Source organism: Heloderma suspectum, chromosome 1 (assembly GCF_057233095.1).
Source record: "Heloderma suspectum isolate Gila_16-S chromosome 1, 16-S_ref, whole genome shotgun sequence".
In the NCBI taxonomy this organism is placed as follows: Eukaryota; Metazoa; Chordata; class Lepidosauria; order Squamata; family Helodermatidae; genus Heloderma; species Heloderma suspectum.
Genome location: NC_139458.1, coordinates 94,386,928 through 94,408,798, shown reverse-complemented (window position 1 = coordinate 94,408,798; position 21,871 = coordinate 94,386,928). Strand labels below are relative to the sequence as shown.

Here is a 21,871-nt window from a genome sequence, read left to right as displayed (position 1 = left end):
CAGAAGGCTGAATATAATTTGGGGGACATGGATGTGATATATTTGTGTTGGCTTGTGATTAATAACTTGATGAAGCTGCAGTGTTAAGCCAAGGTAGTAAGAAGTGTATCTTTGGGCAAAGGAGTTAGTATCTTATTTCCTCTTTTGTGTGACTTTGTACAATGCGTATCTCGAATTAAGGATTGCATAACTAAGGCCTTTGTACAGCTATTCCTCTTCAAATTGGATGTTAACTTGAGACTGTTTACAAGCCATTACTGGAGGGATAATACAGTCTGTTTCAAGAGGCAGGTTAGGGTTAAGTGACTTTTAGGCGCATTTTTATGCATGCTGAATTTTTTTTTTTTTAATGCTGGTTCCAAAGCCGAATTTTGGATTGTGACATTACAAGTAGATGCAAATAACAACCCTAATCCTGTTTCTAAGTGAGAATATTTGACTTCCAGTATTACCATTTATTAGCTAATTCAAACTTGTGGGAAAAACACATGCATTCCTCCTACAACTGTACCACTTTATTAATACATTTATATCCTTCCTTTCTTCCATTACAGAATTCAAGGTAGTGCACATGAGGGTGGGAGTCCTAGGTGGTCTCTCATCCAGGCACTGGCCAGGCCCACATCTGCTTAAGTTCAGCAAGGTGCCTGAATCATGTGCTTTGAGACTAGTGGAGGCTGGCGGCTCTGATTTCAGTGGGGCTATGAATCTGCTCTGGGTTCCAGTCAGAACTCTAAAGGAGCTATCCAAGGTGCTGAGCCCAATCCCCAAAATTGGGGCACCTTGGATAGCTCCTTCAGGGTTCTGACTGAAACCCAGAGCAGATCCACAGCCCACTGAAATCGGAGCCACCAGCCTCCACTGCTTGAGACCATGCCCTGGGAGTTTAACTATTATGTGAGCAAAATCATATCTGAGTGCTCTCCTATGTCAAAAATGCACTGCACATAGAAAGCTAATGCACTAGGGAGAAGGCTAGGCTAAAATCCTTCTCCCTGACCTAGTGATTTTTCTGGCTATGCAGGCAACATCCAAGCATGGTACAGTCTTGGGTTGGAGGGGCCAGATGGTGTTGTCTGGGGACTGCAGAACCAAAGGGAATCACACTCTGGCACTAGCAAGGGGAGCAAGGGTCACAGCACCCCCTGCTTCCCAGGAAGTACGTCATGGCAAAGGGAAGACCAACCTGGGCCATCCACTGCAGGGAGGAGCTTCCCCTTCCTGCCAGAAAGAACACCTGGCTCCAAAAGCCAGTTACTCTGGACTGCAGAAGTGATGGGACGTACACTCTTTGGGAGGGGCTGTGGCTGAGATGGAGAATACATGCTTGACAGGCAGAAGGTCCCAAGTTCGATCCCCAGTATCTCCAGGTAGGGCAGGAAAAACATCTGCCTAAAAATCTGGAGAGCTGCTGCCAGTCAGTGTTGACAATACTGGTCAAGATGGACCACGGTGTGACTCAGTATAAGGCAGCTTCCTATGGGCTCTGCATTGGGCTCCTGGGTTTTGTGGGTATGTGTACATAAAGGCAAGGAGACTCAGATGATTCTGCTGAGATTATGGAATTTCAATAATTGGTACCTGCTTCGCTTCCTTTTCTCTCCCCCTTCCATTTGTTTCATGTCCATTAGATCATGGGCCTGCGGCTGTCTTATCTTTCAATATCTGTACAGCGCTTAGCAAATTTTAGGCATTTATAAGTGATAAACAATTCCTGTAGGTTAAAAGAAGCTCTTTGTGAATTGAGATGGCATCGCCACTGCTGTGGGATGGAGCTCCAAACATATGTAAACAGTTTCTTGCCAGCAGGCATGCTGTAGCAATAATGTATGAATTGGGTATTAGCCACTCCTCAAATGTTTATTTTGGCAGAAAATACGCAGGTTCCAGTGAACTAGCTCTGCACCTTTCAGCAGTGTAACATTTTCTGGGGCACTTTGCGAGCCACATTGAGACCAACATTATCCTTTTGGACAGCTTAAAATAAACCCTTGAATTAAGTTTAATATAATCATTTGTTGTTGTTCAGTCGTGTCCGACTCTTCGTGACCCCATGGACCATAGCATGCCAGGCCTTCCTGTCCTGCGCTCTCTCCCGGAGTGTGCTCAAGAATATATAATCATAAGCCTACCCTTTCTCTTTATCAAAATATGGTATATTTATAATAACCTCCCTCTCCCCCAAATGTTTTAAAAAGTCCACTGATTCAAGAGTTACACTACCCTTTGTGGTTTATATTCTTGTTGAACAGGTTTCTGAAGATTAAAAGCTTTTCCATTGCATCTCTCTAAGGTCTAAGACATCTGCTTCTAAAGAGGTATCAGTTGGGCAAAACAATGCAATTGCGTACTTACAGTCTCAAGTTTTGAACACTGTCAATCACCATCAGCTTTTCTATGGACACAAGTCTTTATTTATTCATTGGGGCGGGCGGGGGGGCAACACACCTTACCCTTATACTGTGCTTCTACACAAGGAGATTTGAGACTAGAGCACATGAAACATTTTATCCCCAATTTCTGAATTTTGATGGAAGAAACCCAAAATAGCAAAGTTAAAAAGTTAACAAGATACGTATGATTTAAGATGAGGAATTTAATCTGTGTTAACAAAATGCTTTAAAATTACAATTCATAACTCAATTAAGGCTTAACATGCTTGATTATCAAGTTACCTTTTATGTAGTGATGTCACTACCTATTGACCTATAGCTTATATATTAAAGCGAAGTCATTTTGTAGTACTATGATCAGATATAGTGTATCACCTTGCTGTACTACTGATGGTAGTGGGATATGTCTTAGGGAATGAATTCATATGATGAAATACCCTTTTAATATTTTAGGTGATGCACTGGAAATGGGTAGGGCAGCTTTTAAATGAAACATCCGCTAGTAATCATAAACCAAGTCATTAAGAACCACGAAGTAGGCAAGGCACCCACTGTGTGGGAAAAATACTTTACCCGATGATAATAGATATATAGCCTCTTACTCTCTTATATCAGATCACTTTAATTTAGTCCCAAGTCCCATTGATTAGTTTCTCTTGGGCATAGTCTCTCTCTCTCTCTCTCTCTCTCTCTATATATATATATATTCAGGCTTTCAGACTGGTTAGTGATAGGAATGGGGTTCTGATGTTACTAGAAAAAAAGATAAGGTCCATTCAAGGTTATACAACCAGATTCATGCTCATGAAGCGGGACCTCCTCTTTCTCTCCTCCCCCCTGCAAGCCCCTGTGCTCCTTCCAAATGTGCTTCAGAGGGCCCCCCAACCCTACAGAGCAGATTTGGGGGGGGTTCAGGGGGAGGAGAAATCCATTCTTCCATCAGTGTCCATTTTGATGGCAGACACAGCTGGATACAGTCCTTATACACTGAAAAATCTTGTAAATTCCAGACCTAGTGAAGTTGTTTCAGTGCACAAGGAATCCCAAACTACTCCTTTAACGTATCATCATCATCATCAGACTGCTATGTTGACTCTAATGCCCATACATATTTTCATTCATAAATTTATTATTAATTCACAGAAAGGCTGAAGGTGATGAGGCTGATTGGAGAAGATGATTGATAATTACAGAGTTGACCCCTTCCATAGATGAAATGTCAACAAAATTTACATTTATTGAAAAGGAGTATCAGACAACCATCAAAGCACTGTCAAAACACAAAATTACAGCAGCATCTTCTCCCTACTACCAAAACATACCATGGGCAATAAAAAGAACAGAAATTATCTGATGGCATGCTATCTGGTGAGATTTTATAAAGGCAGTCTGTACATCTTTATTAAATTGATCACATAGTCCCCTCTGATTGCCATGTAACCCTTGAGAAAACAAAGATAGCACTGAAAATAAGTACTGTATGTTCTAATTTGCATGAGCAATTAATAAGTATTGATGTTGTGGTGAGGTTACATCAGTTGCTAATATTAACTTCAATCAGTTTGATCGATGTTGACTTCCAGACTACTACTGTACTAGTGGCCAAGTGCTGTTCCAACATGCTATATAATGATTTTACAGCACTTTCTGGGAAATTGCCCCGATATTTTCTTTTATCTACCCTTATGTTTGTAGATGGCTCTTAACTAAATGCAGATTAAACATTAAACCCCTTAAAGATGATGCTATAGTGGACAACATAGGGTGGATAGACATTGTCCAGTTGGATGCCAGAAGGTAGAGGATTCGGTTCACTTTCTTTTGGAATGACTACTGTATTTAGATTTGAGGACTCTGTACCTTGATGCCCTTTCTGCTGTATGCTGATGCTGTAATTTTCTTGTTTTGCGTTTTTAGTCTGAGGCATATGCAAAAGCCTGGTTGGCTATCAAGAACAGACTGAACTGAACAAACTTCAGTGACCTTCAACTGGACACACTTTCATAATCAATACAAAATAGGAAATATAGGGCGGTTTGGAAAAGGTCTTCAGTAAGGTGGTTTCCACGTATACTTTATATGCATATGCTGAAAAATCAATAACAAATCCACTTGTTAATACATTAGTGACGCAACTATAGCAATACTGAAAACATAAGTTGCTTATAACTTTCACTTATATAGCACCTTGGGACAAATACTTGGAAGACTGTTTACTAGGAGAAGTAAGGTCTTCAATATATCTAGTTCAGGGTTCCAATATTCTGCCCCTATGCTACTGAATGGCTGTGATCAAAGTAGCATGCCACCTACCTGTGGGTGGAATCCAGTGCTGCCGTTCTGATCAGCAGATGCCTCTGCTAACGTAAGAAAGCACACACTTTTCTTTGATTCCAGCGGGACCCTTCAGAACAGGTGGAAGGTGGCATTGGATAAAATCCCCTCCCTTCAGAGGCGCCCACTGAACCATAAGCGTCTGTGTGCACCATCTGTGCGCCTTTCATGCCAACTGAAGCCATGAAAGGTAGCACAGCCGACGACCAGCATTATCATTTACTACTGATGAGGTTGAAACTGTTGCCTAAACATGGTGCAGCTGGGCAGCTTTCTTGTGGTTTCTGACAGCCAAAGGAGCTTTTCTTGAAGGTGCAAAAAGTCTGTTTAAAATGAGGGCATAGAGACAAGATGGCTGGTGCATAATTGTGGAATTTCTAGCCCTTGAAGTTTCACCAAACCTTGAGCATCTGCCAGATGCACTGCAAGATGTTGGCTTTTAGTTGCCAGAGTGAAACTGACCATGGGAGCGTAAAAATACGCTTTTCCTTTCCCCCACCCTCCGAGAAAAGTTCAAACGTTGCCTGTCTTGTGGGGGCTATTAGATACAAACGTTTCCCTATGTAGAAATGGTGTGGCTGGCCACCCCAAAAGTCAGCATTTGATTCAAACCTTAGAGCAGAACAACTCTGGAACAGAAAGGAAACCACATCAATCCCACGGCTATTTTGGCTCCTTTTATAGCTCCAACTCCTATCAACCCTACCAAACATGGTCAGTGGTGAGGGGATGATGCGAGCTGTAGTCCAGCAACCTCTGGACAGGCATATGCTCCCTATTCCTGTTTTAAAAGATCTTATGGGAGCAGCATAGATTGTAGCTAGACTGAACCTGCTCATGTATTATATAATATATACAAGCCAGCCCTGTTGCCTAATCATGACCATTTCCTAGCATAATAACCCATAGGATACCACTGCATACCACTGATCTTGTCTGCAAAGAGCAAACACTATTAAATTGGACATTATCTTAATGTATTCCTGATTGACCTTTTGTTAAAACACCAAATTATAAGGTGACACATTTAACTCCAAATGCTTTTTTTTTTAAAGGTAAATGGAGAAATCTTTAACCTTAAAAGTTTTTATACAGTAAAAGTGACCTTTAAAAGATGCCATCCATTTCTGTATACTATTTTTAGGTTGATTCCCATTCCTTCTCAAATACCTTTAATTATGGAACAATGTATCCTCTGATTAGCTTGTGCAGACATGTATTTTATATTAACGATGAAAACAATACATGAGAAAATATATTCCAACTTATTAAAACAAAGAGGACAGTGAAAGAGATTATTATTGTTACTCTTTTCAAAAAGGGAAGGCTAATGTCTTATTCTGGCATACTTTTATACATGGCACTCTTTCAACACGTCCAAGTCTAAAGCTGGTTTGAACATTATTTTTCCCCCATTAGGTGCCGTGCTAGGCTTTCATAATACAACATAGCTTTTATTTCAAAAATTCTAACAGTAATTTCAAAAATTACAAGACTGACATATTTTGATAAGTGTATACTGCCCCCAAATTAATATGAACAACAAGGAAGACTCTAAAAAAATGACTGTACTGTGTAAGCAAGGGAAAGGGAGATCTAGTGCTTCTGGAAAAGGGCAGGCTGGTGGAGCTCACATAAGGGAGCTCTGCCAACCTGCCCTATTCCAGAAACGACTGTTTCCACTTGCTTTGGGGCTTGTCCCCGGAAATGCTAAATCTCCGTTCTGCAAGTGGTAAGTGCTGCTTGCGGAAGGGACCTGGCTGGGTTGGTTGCTCGCAGAACAGAAGCATTGGATGCTGTCTCAGACAGTCTTGGACATGCTTCAGGATTTGAATAAACAACATACAATGGTCTGCCTTTGGTAACAACGTGGCACTGAAAGTGGCAAGCACATATTTTGCACACTGTTTGTTTACTTAGACATGAAGCCTAGAGTCCTTTTATAACAATATGCACTGAAACATTAGAATCGTCTTGGGAAGAAATGTTGAGACATTAAACAACCCCCTTTTCCTCATTTGGGACTGTAGTAGGATCAAGTCCATGTTGCTTCATTTGTACTGCAATATCAAAGAGGTAGTCATAACATTCACACCTGAATATAAAAGAAAACAGGAAAAATAGAACAGGTTGGCATCTTGTTGCATGATGATGGTGATGATTTTTTAAAAAATCCATTTGGTTCAAGGTAAATCACTTTGTCATTGACGATTGCCTTTTGTTCCTCTGCAAAGTCATTTTGCTAACTTTTTCCCTCTACTTTAAGACCACTACCCTAATTAGTGATAAATAGAATTCTGAGGTGCTAGTTTTCATCAGCCAATAAACATAATTGCTTCCCCATCCCCTGCCCCCACTGCCACCCCAGGTCTAGGTTAAAACTGGAAAAACTTGTGATAATGCCAATTGAGTCTCTGGAAATATTTGAAAAACAACATATGAAAATTGAATGATATGACCAGGGGCACCTTTACTATGCGCAATCTGAAAGGGGAAAATTTAAGTGAGGTGGAGGTGGTGGTGGTTTCACCTGAAAGTGAAATGAATTTTCTAATTATACTTGAGCGCAACATGAACTGATATTTCTAATAGCAGAGGGCTACTGTTTTAACTATAAACTTCCTAGCTGTACTCACATTGTCTTAGCTTTTTCCCAAGTTTCTCCCCAAACATAAACTCCATGACGCCTGACCAGCACAGCACAGGTGTCTGGATACTCATTGATTGCTTGCGCCATTCTCTCCTTCAGGTCTTTCTCTTCAGGTGTGTTCTCAACAATGGGAACCACTAAGGTATCATCATATCTGAAAAAATGAGAAAAGGGATTATACTTCTGCTATCTAGTAAATCTTGGCCCCAAATAATAAGTTAGATTTCTTGATTGATTGATTTAAAACATGTACGCCCCGATTTTCTTCCTCAACTTCTCACAGGTAGCTATCAATCAATTAATGAAAACATGTAATAAAATCCAATACATTATCAAAATTAAAAATCCAATAAACCATTTGACCACAGCAGCAATATGCTACCACAGTATTAAAAAGATCTTCGAGCAAGCATAGTCTAAATGAAAGAGGAACTAAATGATCAAGAAATAGTAAACATCAAGCTTGTTCACACTAGGAGGTTTCGGAAACAAACATTTATTTGAAAACCTCCTCCCTTCATCTATGTTCCGATCTGTTAATCATGACTTCAGTGGTCACGGTACTCCAAAAGACTAGATAGGACTATTTAGCTGCATACTATCAATGGGGATGATCCACAACAAGTACTTAAAGGCACAATCCTAGGCATGTTAAGACAGAAAAAAGACCTGCAAATCCCAGCATGCCCTATCTAGGCTGGGGCATGCTGGGAATTGTAGGGCTTTTTTCTGTCTAAACTTGCTTAGGATTGCCCCTTAAGGCAGCAATCCCATACATGCCTGGAAGAAGGCCCCACTGAACTCAGTGGGGCTTATGTCTGAGTAGCCATGGTTTGCACTGCACACCTCATTTGATTTCAAAGAAGTTTGAACTTTGCTAATTTTGGCTGGACCATGTCAATTGCACTGGCTTTTATGTATGTTTGTCTTAAGAACTTACTAGCATCAAAATAACTTATGCTGTATCAGACCAACAACTCACCCTCATCAGCATTCTGTTTCCAAACAGCAGCCAAGGAAAGCACACAAGCAGTGTAATACTGGACTGCTTGTTATTAATCTTTTATTGATCACCTGCTTGCTATTTATTTATTTGTTTATGTATTTATTTAATTTAAACAATTTCTTGGCCGCCTTTCAGGGCAGAAGCCCTCCTAGGGCAGCTCACAGCAATGAAATACATAAAAACAGTTAAAATATTAAAAGCGATAAAACTCCTACTTGCATCGCTGATTCCACAAGGTGGTGCTGGGGGATTATTGCTCTGTGCCATGACAATTATGCCATGGGGTTCCACATGGCTCTATTTTATTCCCCATGCTGTTCAACATCTACATGAAACGGTGGAGGAGGTCATCAGTATGTGGATGACACCCAGCTCTACCTTCCTTTCTCATCAAACTCAGGTGAGGCAGTGGCTGTTCTGAATTTAGTGCCTGGGCATGGTAATGGACTGGATGACGGCCAATAAACAAACTCAATCCAGACAAGATGGAGGTACTGTTAGTGGGTGGTTCGTCTGCCCAGCTAGGTGAGATTCAACCTGGTCTGGAGGGGGTTGCACTCCCCCTAAAGGATCAGGTTTGTAATCTGGGGTGCTCTTGACCCAGACCTGTCACTTGAGGCACAGGTGAACTCAGTGGCACAGAGCACTTTTTATCAGTTTAGGCTGGTATACCAACTATGCCCTTATCTGGACAGAGATAGCCTAGCTACAGTTATCCATGCTCTGATAACTTCTCGTATGGATTACTGCAATGGGTTATATGTGGGGCTGCCTTTAAAAATGGTCCGGAACCTTCAGCTGGTCCAAAATGGAGCAGTAACATTGTTAACAGGGACTGGCAAACGAGATCACATTACGCCAGTACTTTTCCAGTTGCACTGGCTGCCAGTCCATTTCCAGGCCTGATAAAGTGCTTGTATTAACATTCAAAGCCCTTAATGGCTTGGGGCCAGGTTATCTGAAGGATCGCCTCCTCCCATATGTGCCTGCCCAGACCCTAAATTCATCCTCAGCGGTCCTTCTCCAGGAGCCCCTGCCAAAGGAAGTGAGGTGGGTAGCTACCAGGAAGAGGGCCTTTTCTGCTGTGGGACCCTGGCTGTGGAATGAGCTCCCTAGAAAGGTTCGCCTGGCATCTACATAGCATTTCTTCTGGCACTGCGTGAAGACCTTTTTATTCTCCCAGGCATTTTAACATTTTAGCTTCCTAGTCTCTTAGCTTTGGTGTTTTAAATCTGTACTTTAAATCTCTGCGTTGCTGCTTTGTTAATTCTGGTTGTATTGTTATATTGTGGTTTTAATGCTTTCATATTTTATATTGTTTTATCCTGCGCTTTTTGGTTTTAATTTTTGTGAACCACCCAGAGAACTTCAGCTATTGGGCAGTATAGAAATGAAATGATATAAAATAAATAAATAAATAAATAGTCAGAATAGGAAGGTTATGTTCCTGACTATCCCTGCAAGCAGGGCCAATGGAAGACCATCCATGAATTTAGGGTGAAATCCAAAGATGTGCAAGCACACTTGAAAAACAAGAATTCCCGCTCCTCCTCCCTACACATACCCCCACAGATCTGCTCAAGAGGGCCCCTCCCCAATTCTCCAGAGCAGATTTTGATGGTATGTGGGGAGGGGGCGGGGGTTGAAATTGGAAGAAGGAATCACCCTCTCCCCATTTCTCTTACAGAAGCTGTTCTACCAGCAGAAGGGGTTAATTCTATTTATGCTACTGGTCATCTTAATATGCTACAGCAGTTTGATCCAAAAGCGAATTATGCATTATGTGAAAATTATACTACATAACAATTGCACTGGATGTGTCTAAGTTCTTGCATTATGAAAGGGGATGAGAAGCCAAAATAGGATCTGACTTCTATGAAACTAATTTTAAGTTCCCAAGTATAATTGCTTGCCTGGAAGTTCTAGTGGATTATCTTTATTATTCAAATAATAATCTGAGAATCTCGGCTGTGAACAAGATGCAGCATGTTCCTCTCTGGAATTTGAACAACGAATACCAAAGTGGGATTAAGTTAACCTGGCATTGTTTAAACCAAATTAATTAAAATTGGCAGTGTACTACCTATGTAGAGGCATGACAGAGATAATAGATTAAACAGGTCACGATTTTCAATGAAACATATGATTGAACTTTATGTTCTAAAATGAGATATAATTGTGAGAATATATATCGCCATTATATATCACTCGTATTATGATTGTTAGTTTACTTCCAAATGTTTACTAAACTACATTTAGTACACACAGTTCAAGATATCCTGATTACCAGAAAAGTCTGAAAGGAGATATTTGCTCACATCCTTCTACATGAAATGGGGGACATGAAGTGAGAGCTGGTGCAGCATCATTACTAAGAAACAGAGCTATGAATCAATAACTCCCCAGTTTGAATCAAACCTCTGCCATGAACTCACCAGGTAGCTGTAGGCAAACCACTCTCTCTCTGCCTCAGTCTCCCTATCTGTAATATGGCAAATGATAGTACAGACTTACCTTACAATTGGATAATGCAACACAAATAGTATGTATTCTGTATTATTACTACTACTCCCAAATGATCAAGCTATTCTTAAACTAGCTGCAAGGTTTAAGTTTGGTGCAGAGGTAGCCCAAGACACCCTAGGTACTAGAAAAATGAGAGACATTTTTACAATAATGCATAGATGTGTGCTAAATTGTTGGAAAGGCAGGAAATTGGACTTTGATCAATGACTTCTCCCCTGCTTCACCCACTTCTTCCAAAATATCTGTAACCTCAATCAGAAATTCTATGGAGATATTAAGTACTCCTGCATCTACTGCCATAGATTTATAAAGGGCAGGAGAAGACATTTGTCTTATATTTTTTTGGAAAATCACCAGGTAATAAGTTCCTTTAATTTCTGTGTAGCAGCCCCCCCCCCCCCCAAAAAAAAAAATCTGTATACATCAACATTCTAGGAAAAAGAAAAAAGCTGATTATATTTTTTTCGGTTAGGCAGATGACCAGGAAAATGGAGGGGGAGATCATTTCAGATTATGTGAATTGCGGGGAAAAGATATTTTTCTGAAATTAGTGAAAGCTGCATGTGTGAAGGAAAACGCAATAGGAGCCCCAAACCTCTTATCAACAGAAAATTACCTGAAATATCCTCCTGTGGTACATTTCTTGACTCCTTTTATCATTTCCTGATGAGTAATTTTAAACTCACTTCCTGCATAGAGAAGTGTGGCCATTACAGCAGCTTTGGAGTGAGTATGAATCACTGCCCCTGCTCCTAAGAGGGCAAAGGGGAAGAAAAACTTTATGTTGTTCTTTTCTGAACAAAAACATGACTCACACATTGCCATTCAATGTTAGCTCCTTTTTCTATATATTCTTGAAGTATAAACCCACCATCTTTCCAAAATATCCTCCTAATATGGACAAGGTAAATTAAAGGCAAAATAATTCACTTTTTAAAAAAATCAACAGAAAGTAGACTGCACTGTAATCTTCAGAGATCATTTTAGAGTTTCACTAGGTCAGTATAACCAATTTCTTAGGCATCACCAGTCAATGAAGCTTGATGAACATGTCTGTTTATTTATTTGATCTGTACCATACTTTTCTACCAAGAAAAATGGCACTCAAGGCGGCTTACAATCATAAATAAAGCAATAATAAAACAATGCATTGAAATACAATAAAAGCCCAGCAACAACATAATAAAAACAGCACCCAACCCAACAGACCCACTTGTTTATATTTTGTGAGCTGCTCAGATAACTTTTTCTAATAGCATGACCTATAAATGCTGGAAATAAAGTAAAATAAATACACAGAGATCTTTTGGCTGTTATTGCAAGAACAGAATTATACCATAGTAAAGCTGCCCTCTAGTCATGCTGCATTTCTAGTTAAGAAATCTCAATTTTGTCGACAAAATACACTTTCATGCATACTTAGTACTGATTTTATGGAAACACTACTTACTGCATACCTCTCATGGTGTAAGCATTCATAAACAGAGGTGTACATTGGCTCTTCCTTAGTTTCTTGTGTGCTGGAGGTCCACTAATGTCCCGTTCTTCAATGTCACACACAAACATATCTTCCGGCTATAATGAAAGAACTAGAGACACTCAGCTGGGATAGTAGATGGATGTAGCTTTCTATCACACTCATACCTCTTTTCAGCAAGAGTTTATATTTTCTTGAATGAAATTATGAAGGTTTGAAAGATCATGGCAGTTTTGGAGAGATGTGGTTACACAACCAAATGTATTCATATGTTGAATAATTGCTGGAAAACAAGAGATGTATGGTCCTATGTTGATAAAGCAAATTCATTTTAATCAGATTCTGAGGGGACATGTAGGGGTACACTGTTTGAGCAGTCAAGCCACTGTAGAAGCACACACTGCATTCTATACAGATGTACAATTCCCTGTCTGAGTTCAAGCTCAGGGAAAGCCAGTTCTTCCTGTGTGCAGCGTGAGCTGGCTGTAAACACCAGCGATTGGCTGACTCTTGAAATGTTGGAACCTCACCTTCCCCCATCCCTGGAACAGGTTTTTAGGACATTTTAAAAATGAATTTTCCATTTAAAAATAATGGGCTTAAGATACAGGAAGGCAGATTTTAGCTGAACATCAGGAAAAACTTCCTAATGGTCAGAGCAGTCAGAAAATAGAAGCAACTGCCTAGGGAGGTGGTGGGTTCTCCATTGTGGGAGATATTCAGTTATCCGAAAGACCGTATTCTCCCCTATGAGCCTACTCGTGCCCTGAGATCTTCAGGGGAGGCCCTTCTCGCCAACAGGCTACCATCACAGGTATGTCTGGTGGGAATGCGGGAGAGGGCCTTCTCGGTGGCTGCCCCAAGGCTCTGGAACTCCCTTCCCAGGGAGGCGAGAGTGGCAGCCTCCTTGGTATGTTTCTGCAGGCAGGTAAATCTTTTTTGTTCCAGCAGGCCTTTGGGGATAGCTATTCTGGACCTGTGAGAATATGACAGATTGATACTATATTTCTTTTAACGTTTTGCTATTTTATACAATTTTAATATTATTGATAGTTTAATTATATTTTAAACTTTTGTATACTTCTATTTATACTTCTATGTATAGATTTTAATTCTACAAGTTTTAATGTTGTAAAGCCACCTTGTGTCCCAGTATTGGGAAAAAGGCAGGATATAAATAAATAAATATATTATTATTATTATTATTATTATTATTATTATTATTATTATTATTATTATTCAAGCAAAGACTGGACAGCCATCTGTCAGAGATGCTTTAAACTGGATTCCTGCACTGAGCAAGGTGATGGACTCTATGGCCTAAATGGCCCCTTCCAACTCAATGATTCTATAAAATAAAGTGAAAGAACACTTAAAGAAAAGTACATGCTGCATGAGGACAACCTGCCTGATGGTCAGGGACAAGATAGATGAGTGGGATCAGTATTTGAATCACAGACAGGCCCACTGACTCAATTGTGAAGACAGGGAAAGCCAGGTTTGCCCCATAGCAGAATAAATAGCATTTTATAGGGTTTTAAAGTTATGTTAAAACGCTTTTGTGGTATAAGAATTATTCATGTGCCTATGAACTAATTTATAACACTGGAAAGACCTTATGTCCAGTTTTTCATTAAAAGGCACTATATAAATACAGATGCAAATAATTTTTAAATGCTATATTACTTTGCAATCCTGTATGTGTCTACTAAGAAGCAAGCCCCATTGAAGTCAATGATACTTACTTCCAGGTAAGCATGTACAAGACTACAGCCTTACTAATTATATTTGATTTGTGTCGCTTGACTTTAATAAGCATGCAGTTACCACACACTTATTCACTGTTTGCAGTTAACGCAATCTTAGCTTGGCCTCCAGTTTTCAAACCTCTCTTTTTCAAAGGATTAAAGACAAACAAATGAAAGATGAGACTGAGATTCCTTATACTCCATTCTTTTAATTCTGGCACACATGAAAATGCAGGAAATGCTCCTTCTGAGTAAACATGGATAGGATAAAGCTGCAGATTTATATTCAAGGATGGCAAAAATGGTACCAGTACCTACCTGAATTCTTTCTTTTTGAACACCAGAGGGCGCAATATAGATCTCATTGCTAGGGGTGAAAGAAACAGAATTTTAGTTGTGGGCATACAGCAGCGTGAAGCATATGGCTTCATTTACAGACACAAGAAGAATTGCTTCCAGGACTATATGAGCTACATTTCATCAGTGGAGTTAATCCGCTGGCTGAGGTGGCCTGGGAGAGCCAGGGCCTGCAGGAGAAGCCACCACTACCACCACGGGGGAAGAGGCGTGCCAGCTGCTGCCGTGCCTGCTGCCGCCATGCCTGCTGCTGCCACCACCACCATCACCACCGTGGACTCCTGCCTGGCAGTATTTTTAAAGGGGATTTTTAAATTGTTTTTAAATTTGGGGGGGAATCTGTTGTGCTTTTAGGGGTGGGTAGCCTGACTGATAGGTGGAAGCAAGGGGGCATATGTCCACCTGATGGAGGCAGTGGGGGGAGTGTTGGGGGCCAGAACATACTGAGGCTGGGCGGCAGGCGCTGGCAGAGCGCTAGGGGCAGGTAAAGGGAACAAGGAAGAGATGTGTAGTATCTGTCCCCTGCTCCGGGCCTGTCCAGAGCTAAAGGATGGCTGGGGGAGGCGTGACCCCATCTTCTGGCCTTCGTTTGCTGCTCTGCAATGCCAGGTCTGTTACCCAGAAAACCTCCCTCATCCATGACATGATCTTGGATGAGGGTGCAGACCTGGCATGTATTACGGAGACCTGGCTGGCTGAGGCCGCTGTTCCAACTCTTGCGGCCATGTGCCCAGCTGGATTTTCGTATGCACAGCAGCCGAGGGCTGGGGATCGGGGTGGGGGAGTGGCTGTTGTCTATCGAGGGTCCTTGGTCTTCACCAGACCCCCTCTCCGGGAGACCAAGGTTGCTGAGTGCATGTACTGGAGGCTGGGCCTGAAGGGCAGTCTGGGGATTCTGCTCATGTATCGTCCACCCTGCTGCACAACTGACTCCCTGGCCAAGGTGCTTGAGGTGGTCTCTGATGTGCATGTGCAGACCCCTAACTTATTGGTGTTGGGGGACTTCAAAGTACATTCGGAGGCCGTCCTCACAGGGGCACCTCGGGACTTCATGGAGACCACGGCTTCCGGAGAGCTGCACCATATTCCAACTGGGCCCACCCATGTAGCCGGTCATGCACTAGACCTTGTGTTTGTTTCTGGAGAAGTGGGGAGTGATCTGGAAGTCGGGCGTATATCCACCACCCCCTTGTCATGGTCAGATCACTATCTGGTGACGTTGGACTTCTCGGTTCCACAAACCCTCCGCAGGGATGGAGGACCCATTAAAATGGTCCACCCCAGGCGTCTTATGGATCCGAATGGATTCCTGAACGCACTTGGGGATTCTCTGGAGCACGCCAACGGCCACTCAGTCGAGACCCTGGTGGGTGGCTGGAATGCCGCAATCACTGGGGCATTAGATCGGGTGGCTCCGAAACTCCCTCTCCCCCTGAACAGGGCTCGGACCGCACCATGGTTCAATCCGCAGTTACAAGCTCTGAAATAGGAAGTGAGATGGCTAGAGCGCCAGTGGCGGACGTCTCGCTCGAAAGGCGATCAGACACGGGCTAGACCTGTATCGTCAGCCTATCACGTGGCAGTGAAGGCAGCAAAAAAGGAGTATTATGCTGCCTCTATCGCGTCTGCAGAGTGCTGTCCCAGGAGGCTGTTCCAAGTAGTCTGGAGCCTGGTCAGTCCAGTTGCTCTGGAACCGCTGGAGCATTCTAAGGCCTCCTGTGAGGCCTTGGCAAGGCACTTTGCAGATAAAATTGATCGGATTAGGAGTGTTATTCCGTGCGCTGTGGATACAGTTAGTGAGCAGGAGGCGGTCTGTGGCACACTGGTTTTGTGGGATCGGTTCCAGCTTCTTCCTCCTGATGAAGTGGACAAGGTGCTTTCATCTGTAAGGCTGACCACCTGCTTACTTGATCCTTGACCATCTTGGCTCATTATGAGCTGCAGAGAGAGACTGGGTGAGGGGATCAAGGCGGTGGTGAATGCCTCCCTTGAGGAAGGAGTGATGCCATCAGCCCTCAAGGAGGCAGTGATAAGACCGCTTTTAAAAAAGCCCTCCTTGGATCCCCAAGTTCTGAACAACTTTTGCCCAGTCTCAAATCTGCCTTTTTTGGGCAAGGTGATTGAGCGGGTGGTGGCGATGCAGTTGAAGGCACACCTGGAAGAAGCCAGTTATCTAGATCCATTTCAGTCGGGCTTCAGGCTTGGGCATGGGACAGAAACAGCCTTGGTCACCTTGGTGGATGATATGAGGAGGGCTCTGGATAGGGGCAAATGCTCCTTCCTTGTTCTCCTTGACCTCTCAGCGGCTATTGATACCATTGACCACGGTATCCTCCTGGACCGCCTGGAAGGGTTGGGCATTGGAGACACCGTATTGCGGTGGTTCCAGCCCTTCCTCTCTGGCAGGTACCAGAGAGTAGCACTGGGAGAGGAGGTTTCGGACCTGTGGCCGCTCACTTGTGGGTGCCACAGGGTTCCATCCTCTCCCCGATGCTATTTAACATCTATGTGAAGTCGCTGGGGGCTATCATCAGGAGGTTTGGGGTGCGGTGTCATAAGTATGTGGATGACACGCAGGTCTACCTCTCATTCAAATCTTCACCAAGGGTGGCCGTAGAATCCCTGTCCAAATGTCTGGAGACGGTGAGTGGCTGGATGGGGAGGAACAAGCTGAAGCTGAACCCTGACAAGACCGAGGTACTTTTGGTGGGAGACAAGAGGAGGTTGGGGGATGTTGACCTGGTGTTGAATGGGGTACGGTTACCCTTGAAAGACCAGGTCTGCAGCTTGGGGGTCATCTTAGACTCCCAGCTGTCCATGAAGGCTCAGGTGTCAGCTGTGAGCCGGACAGCGCTCCATCTGATACAGCGGCTGCGCCCCTACCTTCCTGACCATCTGCTCCCATCGGTACTACATCACTCCAGTGCTGAAGGAGCTGCACTGGTTACCAGTTGTTTTCTAGGCCAAATTCAAGGTGTTGGTTTTGACCTTTAAAACCCTATACGGTTCTGGTCCAGCCTATCTCAAGGAGCGCCTCCAGCAACACCAGATAGGCCGCTCAACAAGATCAGCCTCGGATGGCCTTCTCTCTGTCCCATCAGCCACGACAGCTAGGCTGGTGAGATCGAGGGAGAGGGCCTTCTCTGTGGTGGCCCCCACTCTGTGGAACTCCCTCCCTATGGAACTCTGCCATGCCCCCTCTTTAATGAGCTTCCGCCATGCATTAAAAACATGGTTGTTCAGGCAGGCATTTGGGGTGGGCTAGGGTAATTTTAGAAATGTGATGTTTTTAATGTAGAATTTTATTGTATAAACTGTTTTTATTGTTGTACATCGCCCAGAGTGGCTGGGTGACCTGCCAGATGGGCGATTAATAAATTTAAATAAATAAATAAATAAATCCATTGCTCTAGGCTTAGCTGGTCCTAGAACACCCAGCAGTGATACAGTTTAGATATTATTACTTGTGGCTGCCCTTAAGGCTTTGTATATGAAATCCTCTGTGATTACATCGTACAAGTTTTCAGATGTGGCAGTCATTTTAATTTGCACAGCTATAAACGTATATGCTTTTGCAGAAACACCACGCTACTAGGGTAAGTTAACAGAAGCAATGGGTCCAAGCAAGCTGAAGTCAAAGCACAGCTTGCTGAATCCAAGGGGACTTCTTTCCAAAGTGTATGGGACAGAAGGAGCAAAGATATTCCACATACCTGTGTGTAAACAGTGTGGGGATATGAAGTAAAGCCCCGCAAGAGGAACGGTGGTTGTTAATAATTATACTGATACTAGATGGAGCTTTGGAGCAGGAGCTCTCATTTCGAATCATGCGGAGCAGAGACACCTGGTGGTTAATTGGCCAAGCTAAGCACAGCTTTCATTGTATGTGAAGACAACGGTGGCATTTTTCTACAGAAAAAGGGATTGTCGCCATTTGTGAAGGAGTAAGATTCCATTCGATTACTAAACGGGCAAGTATTTGAAGACAAAATAAAAATCCCACAGGATATCTTTTGGGAATATTACCAATTTTAAAAGAGTTCTTATTTTAACACATTATTTATCAACATGGGCATTTTGTTATCAGAAGGCATTTCATGAAGAAAACCCTGGCAAAAAGGATCAGGAGATCGGAGGGACATTTCTTTGCCCAAGAATCTTCTCCCAGCCAAGAGTAGATAATCCTGGGCTGGACAGACTAACAGTTGGATGCAATATAACAACAGCTTCATATGTTCAGATATATGTATGCATTTATCAAGCAAACAGCTGTAAACGAAATGTATGACTGAAGAAGCAGGGGCTCACAGAGCAAAGCTCCAGCCTTGCCCCAGAAGGATCCTGGTTCACAACTCCCTGCTGCAGGAAGGCACCATCATATCTGTCCAGTAAACTTTGTCCAGTAAACTTACATGTATGCAAAACATACCGGCTTCAGGAGCTTGTGGCTTATACAGTTAAGAGAGAGGGAAGATCTCAAACGAGGTCAGTCAATTTTCCAAACAGCCTGATCATGGAATGAAATTACTTCTAATGAGGTATCATGTATATCAGATTCCTCTGAGTCCCAAGTTCCTTTTTAAAAAGATGACAAGTTTCTAGCGCTCAATTTGAATAGACCTACACTCAGGGCCAGAAATATCAGAACAAGGATAACTGTTTTGGCAGTTGGCCTCTGTACACCACCACATTGAAGTTGAAAGGAAACACACCCAGATGGGAGCAAAGACAGGACTTCCAGCTGTAATTCAAGGGGTTCGACAAAAGTGGGGCATGAACCATTCAGGAAGGACAGCCAGTGGCATACACCCCCCCCCCCATTGTTGGTGGCTCATGAGTAATGGAATGAATGGCTGACAAGCAGCTGCATGGCCAGGGGTGGCCTGTTTCCTGGGTGCCTCATGACCAATCAAGCAGATAAAAGGCCTTGAGGAGGTTCTGAGTGTTACATTTGCATTTGGTAGCTGTTCACTGGAACCCCCAACATTTTATTTATTTTTTATTATTAAATTTATTAATCACCCATCTGGCTGGTCACCCAGCCACTCTGGGCGATGTAAAAAACAGTTTAAAACAATAAAATTCTACAATAAAAATATTTTCTAAAATACCCTAACCCACCCCAAATGCCTGCCTGAACAACAACGTTTTTAATGCACGATGGAAGCTCATTAAAGAGGGGGCATGGCGGAGTTCCCTAGGGAGGGAGTTCCACAGAGTGGGGGCCACCACAGAAAAGGCCCTCTCCCTCGTCCCCACCAGTCTAGCTGTCCTGGCTGATGGGACAGAGAGAAGGCCATCCGAGGCCGATCTTGTTAAGCGGCCTGTCTGGTGCTGCTGGAGGTGCTCCTTAAGATAGGCTGGGCCGGAACCATATAGGGTTTTAAAGGTCAAAACCAACACCTTGAATTTGGCCCGGAAAACAACTGGTAACCAGTGCAACTCCTTCAGCACTGGAGTGATGTGATCTCGCCGGCGGCTGCCTTTAATCAGGTGAGCCGCCGCGTTCTGTACCAGCTGCAGTTTCCGAACCGTCTTCAAGGGTAACCCCACATAGAGCGCATTACAGTAGTCTAAACGAGAGGAGACCAGGGCATGTACTACCGATGGGAGCAGATGGTCGGGAAGGAAGGGGCGCAGCCGCCGTATCAGATGGAGTTGATACAGCGCTGTCCGGCTCACAGCTGATACCTGAGCCTCCATGGACAGCTGGGAGTCCAAAATGACCCCCAGGCTGCGGACCTGGTCTTTCAAGGGTAGCCGTACCCCATTCAACACCAGGTCAACATCCCCCAGCCTCCTCTTGTCTCCCACCAAAAGTACCCCGGTCTTGTCAGGGTTCAGCTTCAGCTTGTTCCTCCCCATCCAGCCACTCACCGTCTCCAGACATTTGGACAGGGATTCTACGGCCAACCTTGGTGAAGATTTGAACGAGAGGTAGAGCTGCGTGTCATCCGCATATTGATGACACTGCACCCCAAACCTCCTGATGATAGCCCCCAGCGGCTTCACATAGATGTTAAATAGCATTGGGGAGAGGATGGAACCCTGTGGCACCCCACAAGTAAGTGGCCACGGGTCCGAAACCTCCTCTCCCAGTGCTACCCTCTGGTACCTGCCCGAGAGGAAGGACCGGAATCACCGCAATACGGTGTCCCCAATGCCCAACCCCTCCAGGCGGTCCAGGAGGATACCGTGGTCAACGGTATCGAAAGCCGCTGAGAGGTCGAGGAGAACAAGGAAGGAGCATTCACCCCTATCCAGAGCCCTCCTCATATCATCTACCAAGGCGACCAAGGCCGTTTCTGTCCCATGCCCAGGCCTGAAGCCCGACTGAAATGGGTCTAGATAATCAGTTTCTTCCAAGTGTACCTTCAACTGCACCGCCACCACCCGCTCAATCACCTTGCCCAAAAAAGGCAGATTTGAGACTAGGCTAAAGTTGTTCAAAACTTGAGGATCCAAGGAGGGCTTCTTTAAGAGGGGTCTTATCACTGCCTCCTTGAGGGCTGATGGCATCACTCCCTCCTCAAGGGAGGCATTCACCACCACCTTGATCCCCTCACCCAGTCTCTCTCTGCAGCTCATAATGAGCCAAGATGGTCAAGGATCAAGTAAGCAGGTGGTCGGCCGTACCGATGAAAGCATCTTGTCCACTTCATCAGGAGGAAGAAGCTGGAACTGATCCCACAAAACCGGTTTGCCACAGGCCACCTCTCGCTCACTAACTGTATCCACAGCGTGCAGAGTAACACACCCAATCTGATCAATTTTATCTGCAAAGTGCCTTGCCAAGGCCTCACAGGAGGCCTTAGAATGCTCCAGTGGTTCCGGAGCCACAGGACCGACCAGGCTCTGGACCACTTAGAACAGCCTCCTGGGACAGCACTCTGCAGATGCGATGGAGGCAGCATAATATTCCTTTTTTGCTGCCTTCACCGCCACGTGATAGGCTGAAGATACAGCTCTAGCCCGTGTCTGATCGTCTTTGGAGCGAGACTTCCACCATCAGCGCTCTAGCCGTCTCACCTCCTGTTTCAGAGCTCGTAACCGCGGATTGGACCATGGTGCAGTCCGAGCCCTGTTCAGGGGGAGAGGGCGTTTCGGAGCCACCTGATCTAATGCCCCAGTGATTGCGGCATTCCAGCCACCCACCAGGGTCTCGACTGAGTGGCTGTTGGCATGCCCCAGAGAATCCCCAAGTGCGTTCAGGAATCCATTTGGATCCATAAGACGTCTGGGGCGGACCATTTTAATGGGTCCTCCACCCCTGCGGAGGGGTTGTGGAACCGAGAAGTCCAACGTCACCAGATAGTGATCTGACCATGACAAGGGGGTGGTGGATATACCCCCGACTTCCAGATCACTCCCCACTTCTCC

General features: G+C 43.9%; 1 protein-coding gene across 2 annotated transcripts in view; it reads right to left on the bottom strand.

Moving 5' to 3' along the window:
- Nucleotides 1-2,581: 2,581 nt before the first annotated feature.
- APIP (APAF1 interacting protein) overlaps nt 2,582-21,871 on the bottom strand; it is a 31,857-nt gene continuing 12,567 nt past the window's right edge. The window contains exons 3-7 of one of the 2 annotated variants that reach the window (XM_084851481.1): nt 14,453-14,501; nt 12,367-12,484; nt 11,526-11,661; nt 7,364-7,531; nt 2,582-6,822 (exon numbers count right to left, since the gene is read on the bottom strand). In XM_084851481.1, coding sequence (XP_084707607.1) covers nt 6,723-6,822; nt 7,364-7,531; nt 11,526-11,661; nt 12,367-12,484; nt 14,453-14,501 — 571 coding nt within the window. In that variant the 3' untranslated portion in view covers nt 2,582-6,722. The remainder of the gene's footprint in view (nt 6,823-7,363; nt 7,532-11,525; nt 11,662-12,366; nt 12,485-14,452; nt 14,502-21,871) is intronic. The other variant, XM_084851488.1, reaches the window with a different exon arrangement.